This window comes from Chelmon rostratus, chromosome 5 (genome assembly GCF_017976325.1).
Source record: "Chelmon rostratus isolate fCheRos1 chromosome 5, fCheRos1.pri, whole genome shotgun sequence".
Classification (NCBI taxonomy): Eukaryota; Metazoa; Chordata; class Actinopteri; order Chaetodontiformes; family Chaetodontidae; genus Chelmon; species Chelmon rostratus.
The window spans coordinates 11,768,784-11,782,873 of record NC_055662.1 but is presented as its reverse complement, the minus strand read 5'-3'; the positions used below and the strand labels follow the sequence as shown (position 1 = coordinate 11,782,873).

At 42.1% G+C, this 14,090-nt stretch overlaps 1 protein-coding gene across 1 annotated transcript in view; it reads right to left on the bottom strand.

The window, feature by feature from the left end:
- Positions 1 to 14,090, bottom strand: part of ksr2 (kinase suppressor of ras 2) — an 86,992-nt gene that overhangs the window by 26,836 nt on the left and 46,066 nt on the right. The window contains exon 6 of the mRNA XM_041937596.1: positions 10,522 to 10,694. Within this exon, the coding sequence (XP_041793530.1) occupies positions 10,522 to 10,694 (173 nt within the window). The remainder of the gene's footprint in view (positions 1 to 10,521; positions 10,695 to 14,090) is intronic.

Here is a 14,090-nt window from a genome sequence, read left to right as displayed (position 1 = left end):
CATTCACTGGCAGTGGAGTCCACCATTCCTGTACTGGATGATTGCCTAACTAACAAAGGGATTCACAGGTGCATGCATGTAATCCAGAGCCATCCTGTCTCACTGATAACAGCCTCACAATTAACTGCTCACTCTCTGTACACCATGTCCAAGCTGTATAAAGCGACTGTTAATGCAAACAGAACAGCCTTCTGACGCTGCTTCGCATTGCAAGCATTCAGATGACAAAATACTGGATGTATTATGAAGCAATCATTTGTCATCAAAGTTAATGTTGACAATCAGAAATTCATCATTCACAAACCAAGACAGTTGTCATTTCTGTATCTAGTGGAACAAGTCACTAGTGCCTGCCTGTTGACTGGTAGCAGATACAGATAACAGATACACTAGTTAGTCTCCTGTTGCATTTCTGACAAAGCAGCTGGTCAAGGAATGTTTGCTGTAGTCTTAAACCACACTAGATGGTACCATGGTAACAACAGGTCTAGCCAAATCAGCCAGGACTGAAATCTTAAGGTTTGAAACTTAAACATCTTGTTTGCACAGGTGCATTTTGTAGATCCGTAAAAATACCCGAATCCAATTACAAGAAATTCTCATTTCCTAACAGAAAACACCTCAACATGAAGTTCACAACGAGCAGTAAACTCCAGGGCTGAAAATGAAGCCAACATGCCTTAAACTGTGTAAGTGCCTAAAACTGCAGTTCTTCCACTTGAGGCTGGCTCCATGGTGAGTCAATCCCCATAGACCCACATTATAAAATGCTCAACTGAAGGCAGAAATAAACATCTTTACAGCAGTACAGTTAATTTCCTTTTTCATGACAACTGTACAGGGGGTGAATTTTTATATAACTCACTCGTTTAAATTATTTTAAGGCCTAAAGTTCTGCATAATTATGGTGCTTTGAGTGACAGCTCGCTCCTAGGTCTCAGCGACGAGGCTCCATTTGGCACACCTCAGACCCACTCATGCTCCCCCTCTTTGTCCATTTTTGCATTAACCAGGAGCATCAGAGACCGGGAGCATCAGAGAAGGCCAACATCTGGAGCCACTGTCAATGAGCTTCATTGAACCCATGGGTGACGTCAAGTAGACTACGTCCATGTTTCATACAGTCTACGGCTCACAAATATGACCTTGTGAAAAACAGTGTAAAAGCACAGGACATGCTGAACAGAAGAGCTTTAAACATTTGTTCACAGCGTTCACAGCACACCTCGACTGAGAAAATAGACATGCAGAAACACAGCTGAAGCATAAATGAAGGTCAATAAAGTCAAACTCAAGCTCACACGCAGATGCAGTGTCAACATCCAGTCACACAAACACAGCAAAACCATGGAAACTTTAGGACATGCAAAAACAACACACCAAAACAAATAACAGAGTTTAGTTTCTACGTGCATGTATACGTGTGTGTGTGTGTGTGTGTGCGTGTGTGTGTGTGTGTGTGTGTGTGTGTGTGTGTGTGTGTGTGTTTGTGCGTGTGACAGATGAGCCTGCAGGAGCCGAGAAACCCCAAGGCGCCAGACAACTGTGTCCTCCTCCATCTTCTCTGATTGGTCTTAGCCTAATTAAGCTGAGGCCTTCCTCTCCCCTCCTCCATTGGCCAGCCGCATGACACACAGCAGGCCATAAGGTTGAATGTGGTGTGTGTGTGTGTGTGGCGGGGAGGTTAAAGAGATAATTGTAAGTACACTGAAAGATGAAGGAATATACGTTTCTAACTCTGTGTGGGTTAAACAGAGGGGGGCGGGTGTGTGTATGTGCGCAGCGCTGAAGGGACTACTTGAGTCTAGGAGCCTATTTCGAGCCAAATATAGTTTATTTGACGTTAGAGTGAGATGCCTCTCCAAGTGATTGACTGAGCGCTAAACACCACTATTCCCCACGGAGGAGAATTTTTTACCGCGGGTAAAAAAGAAAAGAGTGGAGCGTGTGACAATTAAAACAACACAAGATACAACACAGGGGGGAAAAGACCACACAAATTCTAATTATTCTCATTGCACACCCACTCCTGTCATTACTAGAATCATCAAGGTCTTGCAGCTCAATGGGCAGAGTGTAGCACTCTGGCAGTTTGGATAAGAGCTTCAATCAAACGGCTGAATGCAATCAACGGCATAACTGGCCCGGTGTCATCGAGAGATAAATCAATTAATCAATCAATCAATGACTTGGGATGGGAATACCAGGCAAATTCAGAACAAAACAACACTGGAAGGCAGCACTTCAACGAGAAGCCTGTGGTGCTTGGGAAGTGTCTGACATTATGGTATACGCGGTGGTCTGTGCAGAGCAGCAGAAGAAGTGAACAGGACTGTAAAAACGTGTGGGCGTTTGCTGCACAATGTGCTGCATTATAGCACATGAGTGTTATATGAGCGATATGTTACAGGCTGCTGCTCGCCCTGTTCTCATCGTTTCTCGTCCATGTGTTTTAATGAGAAAGTGCACAGCTGATCATGGATGCTTTTGGAGTGGCGGCAAGACACGAACCAAGTGAGGGGCGCAAATAGACGAGCGCGAGGGATAAAAAGTCCTCCGATGAGCAAGAGAGAAAGCCAGGTTGCTCAGTTACTATGGCAACAGCTACACGCCGATCAGCCTTTTTGCAGAATATTGTGCTGTCATCTTTGACGAGCAGGCACACACGCACGCACACACACACACGTTTGCAAATAACCCACATACACTCACAAAATCCCTGTGATGAAGCGACAATAGCAATCACAGCGCGGGAAAAATAGCAATTATGTTGGATGAAACAAGTACCTCCACACGGCCTTGTAGATAGCAGGAGTCTTTTAAGACCGCGCAGTGTAAAGTGTGCCAGTGAGACAGAGGGAGGAGGGATGGGAGAACAGATGATGCCCGGAGGCCTTATGGCTCGGTAGTGACTTCCTCAGTTGGAGAGCTCGAATGGCTCGGAGCACGCGGACGAGTAAACCACTACCGAGGCCTTTCAGGTGATGTAACGCGCCCTCTGGCAGCCGTACTGGGGTGCCATGGCTCTTGGACGACACTGATGATGAACAGCTAATTGTTGTAGCAAATATATAAATTTGCTGTCTCATCAAAACTGGGTTGCCCCCATGTGTTGTTCTACTATCTATAAAAATTGTAGAAAGGGCTCGATAAACATTCCAAAGGTGGACTGGAAGGATGCTTCAGTGGTACTGACAGATGGGAAGCTCAATCATGCATCAGTGCATCATGACTGAGCTTTCTTCTATGCCATGCAGCCTGTTGATACATGGGAAAAATGAGAATTTGATTTAGTGGGGAGTTGAATGTTGCTAACATCTGCTGCTTTGTTACACTACCCTGATGGCTAGTTGGCTACTAAAACAGTTTGTTTAGATTGTGTTGCCAAGTCACAGCTCTAAAAAGACTAAAGAGTAAATCATCCTTTCTGGCAGCACAGTTTGCAAAATTCCCTGTGAGGTCCGTGAGATCTTTTGCAAGAAAACAGCATTTTCAGTGTCGATGTAGTAGCAGCACAGTGCTCACAGACTCCTCTGACTTGTGACACTGTTTTCTAACACCTGCCCCACGTTCGCACCAGCATAGTAACTATTGACCAATCCACCTCTTTATTGGCGGTGTGCTTATGACCACCTCTGCAAGGTTTCATTAGTTGGAGTGACCTGAGAGCTCTGCGCCAGAAAGAGAGTCAATTAAGCCCCACTTGTAAAACATACAGGCGTCTACCTGGACAACACAATCCAGGTCCTCCTGTTAGATAAACCTCTCCTTGTTTACTGTGAAGTCACATGCCAAAATAGAGGGAAAAACACAAAACACATCACATGATGGAAGTAAAGACACCCCACCGTGGAGCTTGGGTTTCATATATTATTGGTCCAAAGCGTAGCTGATAAGTTGACCCTGTTGCCTTCTGGTTACTGGATCACACTGCCAAATTGCAAAACAAACTCAAAAGGTGAGATTGACCTGTTCTATCCAGGCTCTAGCAGACTATTCTTGGCTCTCCAAGAATGAGTCAACATGTCAACATCCATCTCCTCATACCTAGGAAGGTATGAAATGATGGCTGAATGACAACAACCTTCCAAAAATTGCACATCTTTACTGAAATACTGGCGCCAACCCCAGCTAGTCTTCTTCTTCACCCTGTTTAAATTTAGCTGTTATTTGTAGCCATTTTTATTTGCCAATTCTCAAAGGGACCTCCATTGTGGTGTCGCACTTGGTTGCTAGGAGATCTGTGACGCAACTGCCGAGCATCTATGCAAGGTTAGGGTGAGCGGGTGATGTCATTAAAACATGTCGAAATAAACAGTGCGTTGTACACAAAGCGCATGAAGAACCTTTAAGCCATTTATATCCACAAGCACACACTCACAGACTCCCACTCTCTTTCCCTCTGCATCACACGCACACACGCACACACACACACATAGACACATGGACATTTTGTATCAGGCGTGTGTGTATCGGTCAAGTCCCAGGGACGGTTCTGGACCTCAAAGTGGACAAAAGGCATCATCATAAGTCTATCTGATCCAACAGCATGAGCTCAAACAGCCTGAGGCGCTGGAGGTGAGTTGTTTCATGGAAAATGTCCCCCTGTGGCCACTGTAACTTTTCACATTGGAGAAAACTGACTTATATGATTGTATGAACAATGACCTGGAGCAGGAACAAAAACACTGAAAACTGAATGTTGATTATTCAGCTTGACCATGAGGGTAGAGAAACAAAACAAAACAAAAAAAACAGTGGGATGCTCCTCGCTAGCAAAAAGTGAAATTATTTTTTAAAACATCTATTGTGCACAACCAGGAGACACTTTGCAGGGAAATGGACATGAGAGTGCACAATAGTCCATTTCCATGCATTTGCAGACAATGAACATTAAAGTGGCTGTGCCAAAAATGTACAGGCATCAGAAGCCTTAATAAGTAATTTCAATGGTTTGCAGATAAGCTTCTTTCTACTGCTTTTCTCTTGTGTCTCTTTGGTCCACTTTAGAAGCATTTTGTTCCAATCGCATTTAATAAGAGTCAATACAGAGTGCTAAACAAGGAGTTAAACAGGTAGATAGATATCAAATTTGCACACCTTCACAGGTGTTTCTCATGTTTGCTAATAAGAGCTACCAAAATAAATGGGATCACCTGTGTGGGGTTTACCATGTGCAGGGCCTTCTTGTATCTTATTCCTCTATGTCCAAAAATGCCCTCCCAAGAAAAACTAAATCACCATTCGTTTCAGCATACTCCCAGAAAAAACATATGTTTGCAGTCCTCTGGCCACCGTAGTAATTATGACTGCCGTGAATCGGGAGCAAAGAAAGAAGAGATGTCACGTTATTATCGGGCCACACAGTCCACTGAAGAGAGAGGTCTGGGTGGATGGATGGGAAGGATAGACTTAGACTTAGGATAAACTTAAACCATAGAACAGATTCATGAACAACAGTTCAGTCAGAGGACTATTCTTTTGCATGCTTAGACTCTCTCATACCATCCTGCCTTCACTCCTCTCATGCATGCACACTCATATTACCTTGGCTGTCTTTGTCTGTGGGTGTCAATTAAGATATCAGCTGTTCTCATCAGCTGGTCACATTTATCCAATAGCAGAGATCATCTCACTGCTGATTTTTTAAATACGATTCTTTCTCTCGTTTCATCATCCTCATCAGCCTACAGGTCAACAGAGTCATCAGCCATCACCACCACCACCAGCGTCTGGACAACATGGGGGGATTTATATTGCCACAGTTCAGGGCTATGCCCCTCAATTAAAAAGTCTCCCTGTGGAGTTTGAGTGCCAAACACTTTGTGATAAGACCACACATCATCTGTCATAATAAACAGTAATCTTTACTTCATTCACTTTGTCTCTCCTGATTGAAATGATGTAGTCAAGGTAACAGTGACATGAGATCAAAAAACACTTGTGTTGTTCTAGAGGACATGGAGAAAAAAGATATTTTGTCATTTCATTTAGAGGAATTGTTGCATAAACCTCCATTTGTCACAACTGTGTATGCGGGGGTAGAGGAAAACAAGGGGTTGGACCCAAATGCAGGACACCAAGCAGGCAGTTTGCCGAAACAAAAGCCAGCTTTAATCGTGTAACGCTGATTCCAGTCTGCAAAGCAGACAGGCGACAAAAACTGAGGGAGCAGGCTGAGGCCAATCTAGCAACTCGGGAGAAATACAAAAAAACGACCCTACTGGGCCGGGATGAGAAGAGGCTAATTATCTTATGAAATGCAGGTGGCACAGAAAACAGGTAGGAAAACTCACAAAGACAGGAAGTAAAACAAAACATGACACGTTAGGAGAGTGAACTTTCAATATAAACAGGAAATAACACAACTAAAACCCAAAGCCATAACACCATTGCTGTCCAAAAACTATTAAAAATACAGCTGCACAGCTGCAGCGGGTGCCATGCTCCTTTATTGCCATAAGCACAGTAGCCAGTAGCCTTCAATACAACTCCCAAAAAATGCACTATTTAACTATGTTTGAGTAACATTTGCTAGCTGTTTTATGATGTCGCTGAGTTTTGTGGGTTTAAAGATTTAAATCTTCAGGAAGACAGTACAACAGTACTAAGAAACTGACTGACTCATTATTGTTTATTATTTCTAATATGCAGGATTTAGTGGCATCTATCGGTGGGGTTGCAGATTGATGCAAACTAAATATCCCTCGTTCACCCTCCAGTTCCAAGCGGACAAAAAACTCACTAGAGCCAGTATTTGGTTTGTCCATTCTGGGCTAATGTAGAAACATGGCAGTGCAACACGGCGGACTCTATGGAAGAGTTCTGTTCCCTGCTCCCTAATCTGTAGATATAAAGGGCTCGTTCTGACCTCACAATTCTTATTTTCATGTGATTATACAATAAAGAAAACACAATTATCAGTATCAATATTCAATTTCTGCCAATAGATCGCCCTCAATTCTACGCACTGCACCTTTAAATAGACAAAATTAATATCTGCAGGTTTAATACAAAACTGCCTGCATCTTTTCTCCAGAACTCAACTGTGTGTCAAAGACCACTCAAGCAAACAAGCATGACTATCACAAACAGTATCTCTGGGTAGACAGCCAAACAAACTCAGAGGACGGCTCTGACGTTTCAGCTTAGACTGGGAACTGACTCATCCCGAGCAGACAGCGTTTGGTCACCTCGCCCAGTCTTGTGGGTCCTCCTCCGTGTGCCTTGATTCAGACGACTGGAGAGATGAGTGATAACGCTTTTGGCTGGAGGGCCCTGACGTTTGAGATGGCAGTGACACCATAATCCCACACATAGACCCTGGACAGATGTTTGGCCTGGCTTACCGGCTGCACACACGCTTGTCCACATGATCACACACAAGCACACACGTGTGCCATTCCTAAAATAAGAACTGGAGACCCCCAGGGCAACTGAGGAGCTCCACAGAAAGAGAAAATGCTTCATTTATTCTTTACTCAGTTGTTTACAGGGAGGCACAATGAGTACTGCCCGGTCACAGTTCACTCGATTACTTTTGTATTATTAAGCATTTTGTCACGTGCACAGCATCTGGAAAACAACATGAAAAAAATAGGCGGAGTAATTAAGTAAATTGAAAATAGAAATGCAAATAAGTCTTTGTGAATGAAAGCGTGGAAAGTGTGGTACAGCATATCTGTGAAAACCCATAGCATTAAGATATTTTGAAGACTGTAAATCCAAGCATTTTAATGCATTTTGAGAATAACAACAATCGTGTCAGTGCCAACACAAAAACCGAAAATTGGACGAGAATTGGCCAATTTTGAATTGATACTTTTCCAGCTCAGTTTTTATAGCATTGAAATTACTTTCACTGTCAAACAAACAGAGAAGCACAGCTGCAGTATCTTTCAGGTTTTGCCCTAAATTACCAGACAAGTGTTCTAACACTCAATAAGCCACGTAAAAGCTCCACATGGCATGACAGTGAAAAATTACTGTGTAAAAAAAAGTAGAACAAAAGGAGACACATTAGCTTAATAAAGATATGTGACTGTTACGGCCAAAACTCCTGAACCCAACCACAACGTTAAAATGCGAAATAAAAAAGTTTATCATAGAATTTGTTTAAATAATAAAATGAGTGTAAGTGCAGTGTATGTATGTGTGAATGTGAGTGAATGTGTATGTGTATGTGTGTGTTTGTGTGTGTGTGTGTGCGTGTTGGTGTAAATGTAATGTGCCCAACTACTGGTTCTTTATCATTCACTGTAGGAATTACATGAATATTTTGTTACCCTCTCTGGTCAACATCTACCTGCCTTAAGAATAAATAATATGCCCTTTAGAATAAGAAATAAAAAATGGAGGAGAAGTATTTCTCATTATTGATCAATGAATTATAGTGATAAATGAGGCATCAGTGAGCGTTTTGGTAATAATCACTGGACACACAACGATCTGTGCCTCATTTCCTGCCCACAGGGGTTATGATACATGAAGGTGCAGCATTAGAGAGCAAAAAGGAAATCTTGTCACTCCTAAATCTTGTCACATTTTAAAAGCATATAGCTTTATAGTTTGTGAGCTCAGACCTTGAATGCAGCTGCTGCTTCTGTTCCTGTGGTGTAACTCTTGGTTACTTATTTTGAGTGTGTAGGTCGGATGAATACATGGAAGGCTAAAACCAGGCCTGTTATTAATGGCACTGACCAATCTTGCTTCAAGAGGTAGGCGATATAATCAGAGCGCCCCTCCTTATTATTGCCAGTCTATATTGTTTGTATTGTTATTGTATTCAAATCCAGTGTCAGTATTTACAACTTTAAGCAGCATCTTCACAAACAAAGTTCTTCGCAGTCTAACCTGTATTTGGGGGAAACAGTAAAACATGCCTGGGGTAATAGCTCACATGAGAAGTCGGAGATGATATTTGTGAGCGAGTGTGCCCAGCGACTCCTCCTGGAAAGCCCGGAGGAGCGTATGAAGCAGTTGGAGACCTACAGAGCTGTCCACAGTGGACGGCTTATCTTGGATTTCAGGTACACAGGCAGGTTTCCAAACCAAGCTGTGATACCCACCGTGTCTAATAATGCTTTCTAGTACAGCGGGATAAAAAAAAGCAATGTGTGCTTCTTACGTAGATGGAGAGTTTTTAGGAGTTGGAGGAAGTACAATCTCTGCTGTAGCCTGGAGCAGACGCTGTTAACTTGAACGCTCCGGCTCAGTGGGTTGTCAGTATGCACTCCCACACACGTACAGGTGGAGACAAGGGAGATGGCTTCATTGTGAATGACTGGAGGCCTGTGATCATTATTTACAGCTTTGTGATCAAACATCATGTCAACATTCAGTTTTAGATGCATCACTTATACCACCGTACCACATGGAAACATGTTATCCCACATTTTGGTGCGAAAAAGTGATGTATTCCACTGCCTACCAAACGTCAAAGACCAAAACGTAGCTGCTTATTTATAATAAAGGTAATTTGTTAATAAATTGATAAATTTTGGTCTCATTGCTCTGTAGCACTTTTCAAGAAGGTCCAGTCTATTGTAGGGCTCTACATAATGAAGTAAATATATTATATTGTTTACAACGTGGTAACACAAGATTTGCTCTAATTAATGGCTCATTGAGTTATTCACAGTTATTCACAGTTAATGAAGATATTATTTAGAACTATATAGGAGTATATCATTAGAATGTGGTACTGAAAAAACTTTTTTCTATTATTTGGACCAAACGTTGCAAATGTTTCATTGCATTGCTATTCTTAACACACATGCATACAAACTTTACCAATAAATTCACATGTCTGCACTGGTACCTGTCATGCCAGCATGTGTATTTTGTAATTCATGTACATCCTTATTGGTCTGTGCTCTCATGTATAAGATGTGTGATTATTCCACGCCATGCCTCTCCCAACGAATATGCACTGCCGCGCCCCACATAGCTGTTAGTCAAGGTCCGCAACTTTTCACAACACTTAGTGACATCTATTCATCACTGCTTTCCTTGACACAGCCTCCATGGCTATCCATCTCCTCCTCAGTCAAATGGCTGTGCCCATAATGCTTCAGCCAAAAAAGGCTGCCAATGTGCGGCAACACACCACCTCTGGTCATTATGGCATGGCCTGATTGCTCATTTGTTGCAACAGAGCTGCACTTAAGTACATTCTTAACAAAAAGAGATATGGTGGTAAGAATAATAAAGGGGGTGAGTTTCTTCTTTGTGGTGCTGTTTGGTAAAGTGTCACGGCACAAGGTTTAAGACACGAGGAGGTGGAACACAAAGTGAGACAACTGCTGCAAAACTGACTTCAGGTCAAGGGTAAGATGCAGTTCACAGGTTCAAACCCTAAAAGATAATAAACCCACCTAACCTAGCAGAGAACAGGATGGCGTCCCAGTAAAGAGACATTGCCCCAGAGCTAAATAAGCAAATGCCAAAAGGGATTAGAACATGAAAGAGACGTGTTAACTGCATTTAAAAACACACAGTAGTTGCTAATAGCTCACTTACTTGCAGAGGGTGTTTCAGCATGGACAGGAGGCGTGGAGGGGATGAAGGAGGGGAAGAAAAAGGATCTCAGAGATCGTTCGGTGTGGAGGGGCGAGCGCTGCGTGGGCAGATTCTCACAGCTGCCCACGCTGCTGTGGATCTTAAGGTTCAAGGGCTTGGTCTTCTTCTTGGCTCTGAGGGAAACAAGACATGAAAGGAAAAACAATGAGGCTGACAGATTAGGGCTCAACAACCATGGGATGAATGGCCATGACATTTGGTGCAGACGTTCGTGGTCCCCAGAGGGAGAATCCTAATGAGTTTGGTGATCCCCTGGCTTTTGCTTTAAAGCGCCACCTTGAGATACAGCCTCACAGAACTGCTAACATGGCTGCACACTTTGTAGAAAACAGACAAGAAATTTGAAAGAATACCCACTACTTCCCTTCTTTTTTAATAAAACATTATTTTTACTATTTTAACCATCTTTTAATCTTTTAAAATATTTCCCTTTCAGTCAGAATTCGACGTGCGATCAGTCACAATCACACAGGAGAGATGACAATTTCTCCACCCACAGTAGTCCATATACATAGAATATAATAAAATGCAGCTGCAAGGCATGTTGCATATTAGTAGCGATATGAGTCTTTCATGGAAAAACTCTGTAACTGTCACTATCATTCTCTCCACCAACACATTCACCCCACAGCTGAACTCAGCAAGTTCATGCCAGATCTTGGAGGGGTATGAAGGTTACTCTAGACGACAAAGCAAGGGAAGAGAAAGCAAGAAAGGTGCACCAAGAGAGGTAAGTCACAATAACATAATTGCAAAATAGCTCCTGAAAAGCACTGAACACATATCTTAAGATTATCCTGTGGTGGATTTCTGTCTTATTGGTGAATCCATATGAACTCTGATTGTAATTCTGCACTCTGGACCTCAACAGACTGACTAAAAATCCACTACAACATAACAATATGTTTTTTGCACAAAGACAGAAAACTATGTACAGTGATGGTGCCCTAAACCGCAGTAAGCATGGCGTGCCGTAACAATATAATTATGGTATTAAGTGATCATGATGATTGAGTGATTGAGTGTCATGTTCATCAACTGACTTAAAAGCTATTGGCATCAGGCCAGAGAGAAGGCAAAATGTATGCCAGATATGCAATGGAATTAATGGAAATTCACCCTATAGTTGTAAAATGAACCTAAAAGCAGTGCTTAGTGAAGTCAGGAAACCATCAGCACAACTCAGAATACCACAGCACATCCTCAGAATACCACAAAAGTCTGTATGAAATATAATCGCAACAGTTGTTGAGATGTTCGGGTCTGGACTAAAGCGGTAGACCGCCTCACATGCTGCTAGCATGTTAATAGATCCAACACGCAGATTCTGGAGCATCGTTATTCCAGTGGATGGATGAGCAGTGAGCAGCCTGTTGATTGTGAGGTAGCTTAGTCGTTGTCATAATTTTAATCAGTTTCACAATACCCACACAATTAGTCTGTATCATGCTACTCATTTGAAGAGACACCCTAAGTCATATTCAGTACTTTTAATGTAGTATTCCTTAAGTTCCAGCATGAAGAGTATTTGCCTTGAGCAATCCTCTCTGCTCCAACAACCTCTAATGAATAATATATGCAGGAAATGTCCGCCGTTCTCCAGCAAGTTAAAGTAAACTTCACAACCTTTCAGAAAAAGACAGTTTTCACTTTGACTCACAGCCATTCATTATAGTTAGTATTATTGGTTTTTGAGGAACTGAAGTATATGAAAGCTGCTCAACCCTCTGAGAAGCATTGAGACCTTCAGCGTGAATTTAAAAGGTTTATTTTGTGACAGGACCGATGGGATCAAGGCTTAATTAATTGGCTCTTTGGACTGAGCTGAGAGGGGGGCTGTTACCATGTAATATCCAACAGCTGTCTCTGCTGTGACAGACCTACTCTTGTGCAGAAGCTTGTAAATTATGAGAAGAAACATCTCTTTAAGGAGCATTTTGCATCAAATCGCAAGTCACCAATAATTTCCCATAATCACTGTCCTCTGTTTGTCAGCCTGCTTCCTTTTGGGAGACCTGTCATTTCAGAAAAATTGGTTTTGTATAATTAAGCTTGTGGTGCAATTTGTCTTTGTTAGCTTGTCATACAATTCGTCCTTGTAAAGCTGCATTTCGAAATGATATCGCCTGAAAGTAGATCCTCATGTGATTGAGGTAACTGTGAACCCAGTGATCTACGTGACACATCCGACAAAGCTTAGGTTCATGTCGGAAAAATGGCATTTGATTTAAAAACATCTCAACTAACTCACAGTGCAGAATATCACAAGTAGAGCTATTGATTGACTTTTGGGCTCAAAATGTGAGCCATAGTGAGGGATATGGGCCCGCACCACGGAACATGATTTTTAACTCAGGTTCTCTGGTAATCACGAACCTTCCTTACTTTCAACCATCATGGTAACCTGTGCAGCACAGTTAACTGGCTCAGGGTCAGATCAAAATGTGCTGAACATATGCCAAGTGTATTTAACAAGATGCTATAATTCTAAGTAATTCCCTTTCCCATTCTTTATATTTACATATTTGGATATTTTGCACAGAAGCCTAAAATGTTTTTTGTGATCTGGAAAGATGCCAACACCAACATACCGGAGTATTAGGAACCAATGTGACAACAGAAAAAATTAAAGCCATCAGGAGAGCAAGGCCCCATCAAAGCGTAGCTGTTGTCATGTCAGCTGTTTATTTTGTTAATGCTTTTTTTTGTTTGTTTGTTTCTTTGCTTGTTTGTTTCAGTTTTGCCTGAATATCTTTCCATTTTGGCAAATTGGTACAATTAAAAGTATTGTTTGTCAAAATTAGCACTAAGCAGTGAAATGTACCCATGCATGAAAACACAACTCACTACGTTGATACTGGAGAAAACTACAAAAATGTGACGATTCTCAAGAAGGTTCTGAAGGGTTTCAAAGTGGATTTATGGGCATTAATTCACAGTGGATCAGAGATAATGATATCAGTGTGATAAGTCACACAGGCATCAATATGTATTTCATGTCTGTGTGTTAAGCCAGTACAATTTTTGACTCAAAATCACCTCACGAGGTATCTTTGCCTCCCCTTCAACTCCCCCGCCTCTCCCTGGAGGTGGTTTTTGGCTTTGTCCTGCAGAATTTCCATGATTATTACAGACCATATCCTGTAATTTCACAATAGCTAAAATGCCTTCCCGAAAGTTAAATTACAAAGAAGCACCAAGAATATTTAATTCCCTACCTCCCCCTGTAATTTTAATCACATCCGAACGGGGCTTGCTTCTCGATATAAGCCCCAGTGGGCAAACACACGTGAAAATATACACAACTAACCTCAGCTGTGCATGCATACAGAAATTCATGCTGGGACACAAAAATAAACCTCCCTTTAGCCGAAAGGCACAGAATTATGTCCTCAGGCTTAGCTGAAGTCGTGTGACATGCAGACAAGTGAGGGCAAACCAGAATGAGTTCTCAAGTTGGGCAACGTCAGATTCGTGTGTCTATAAATTGACTCAGAAGCTGATGTCTG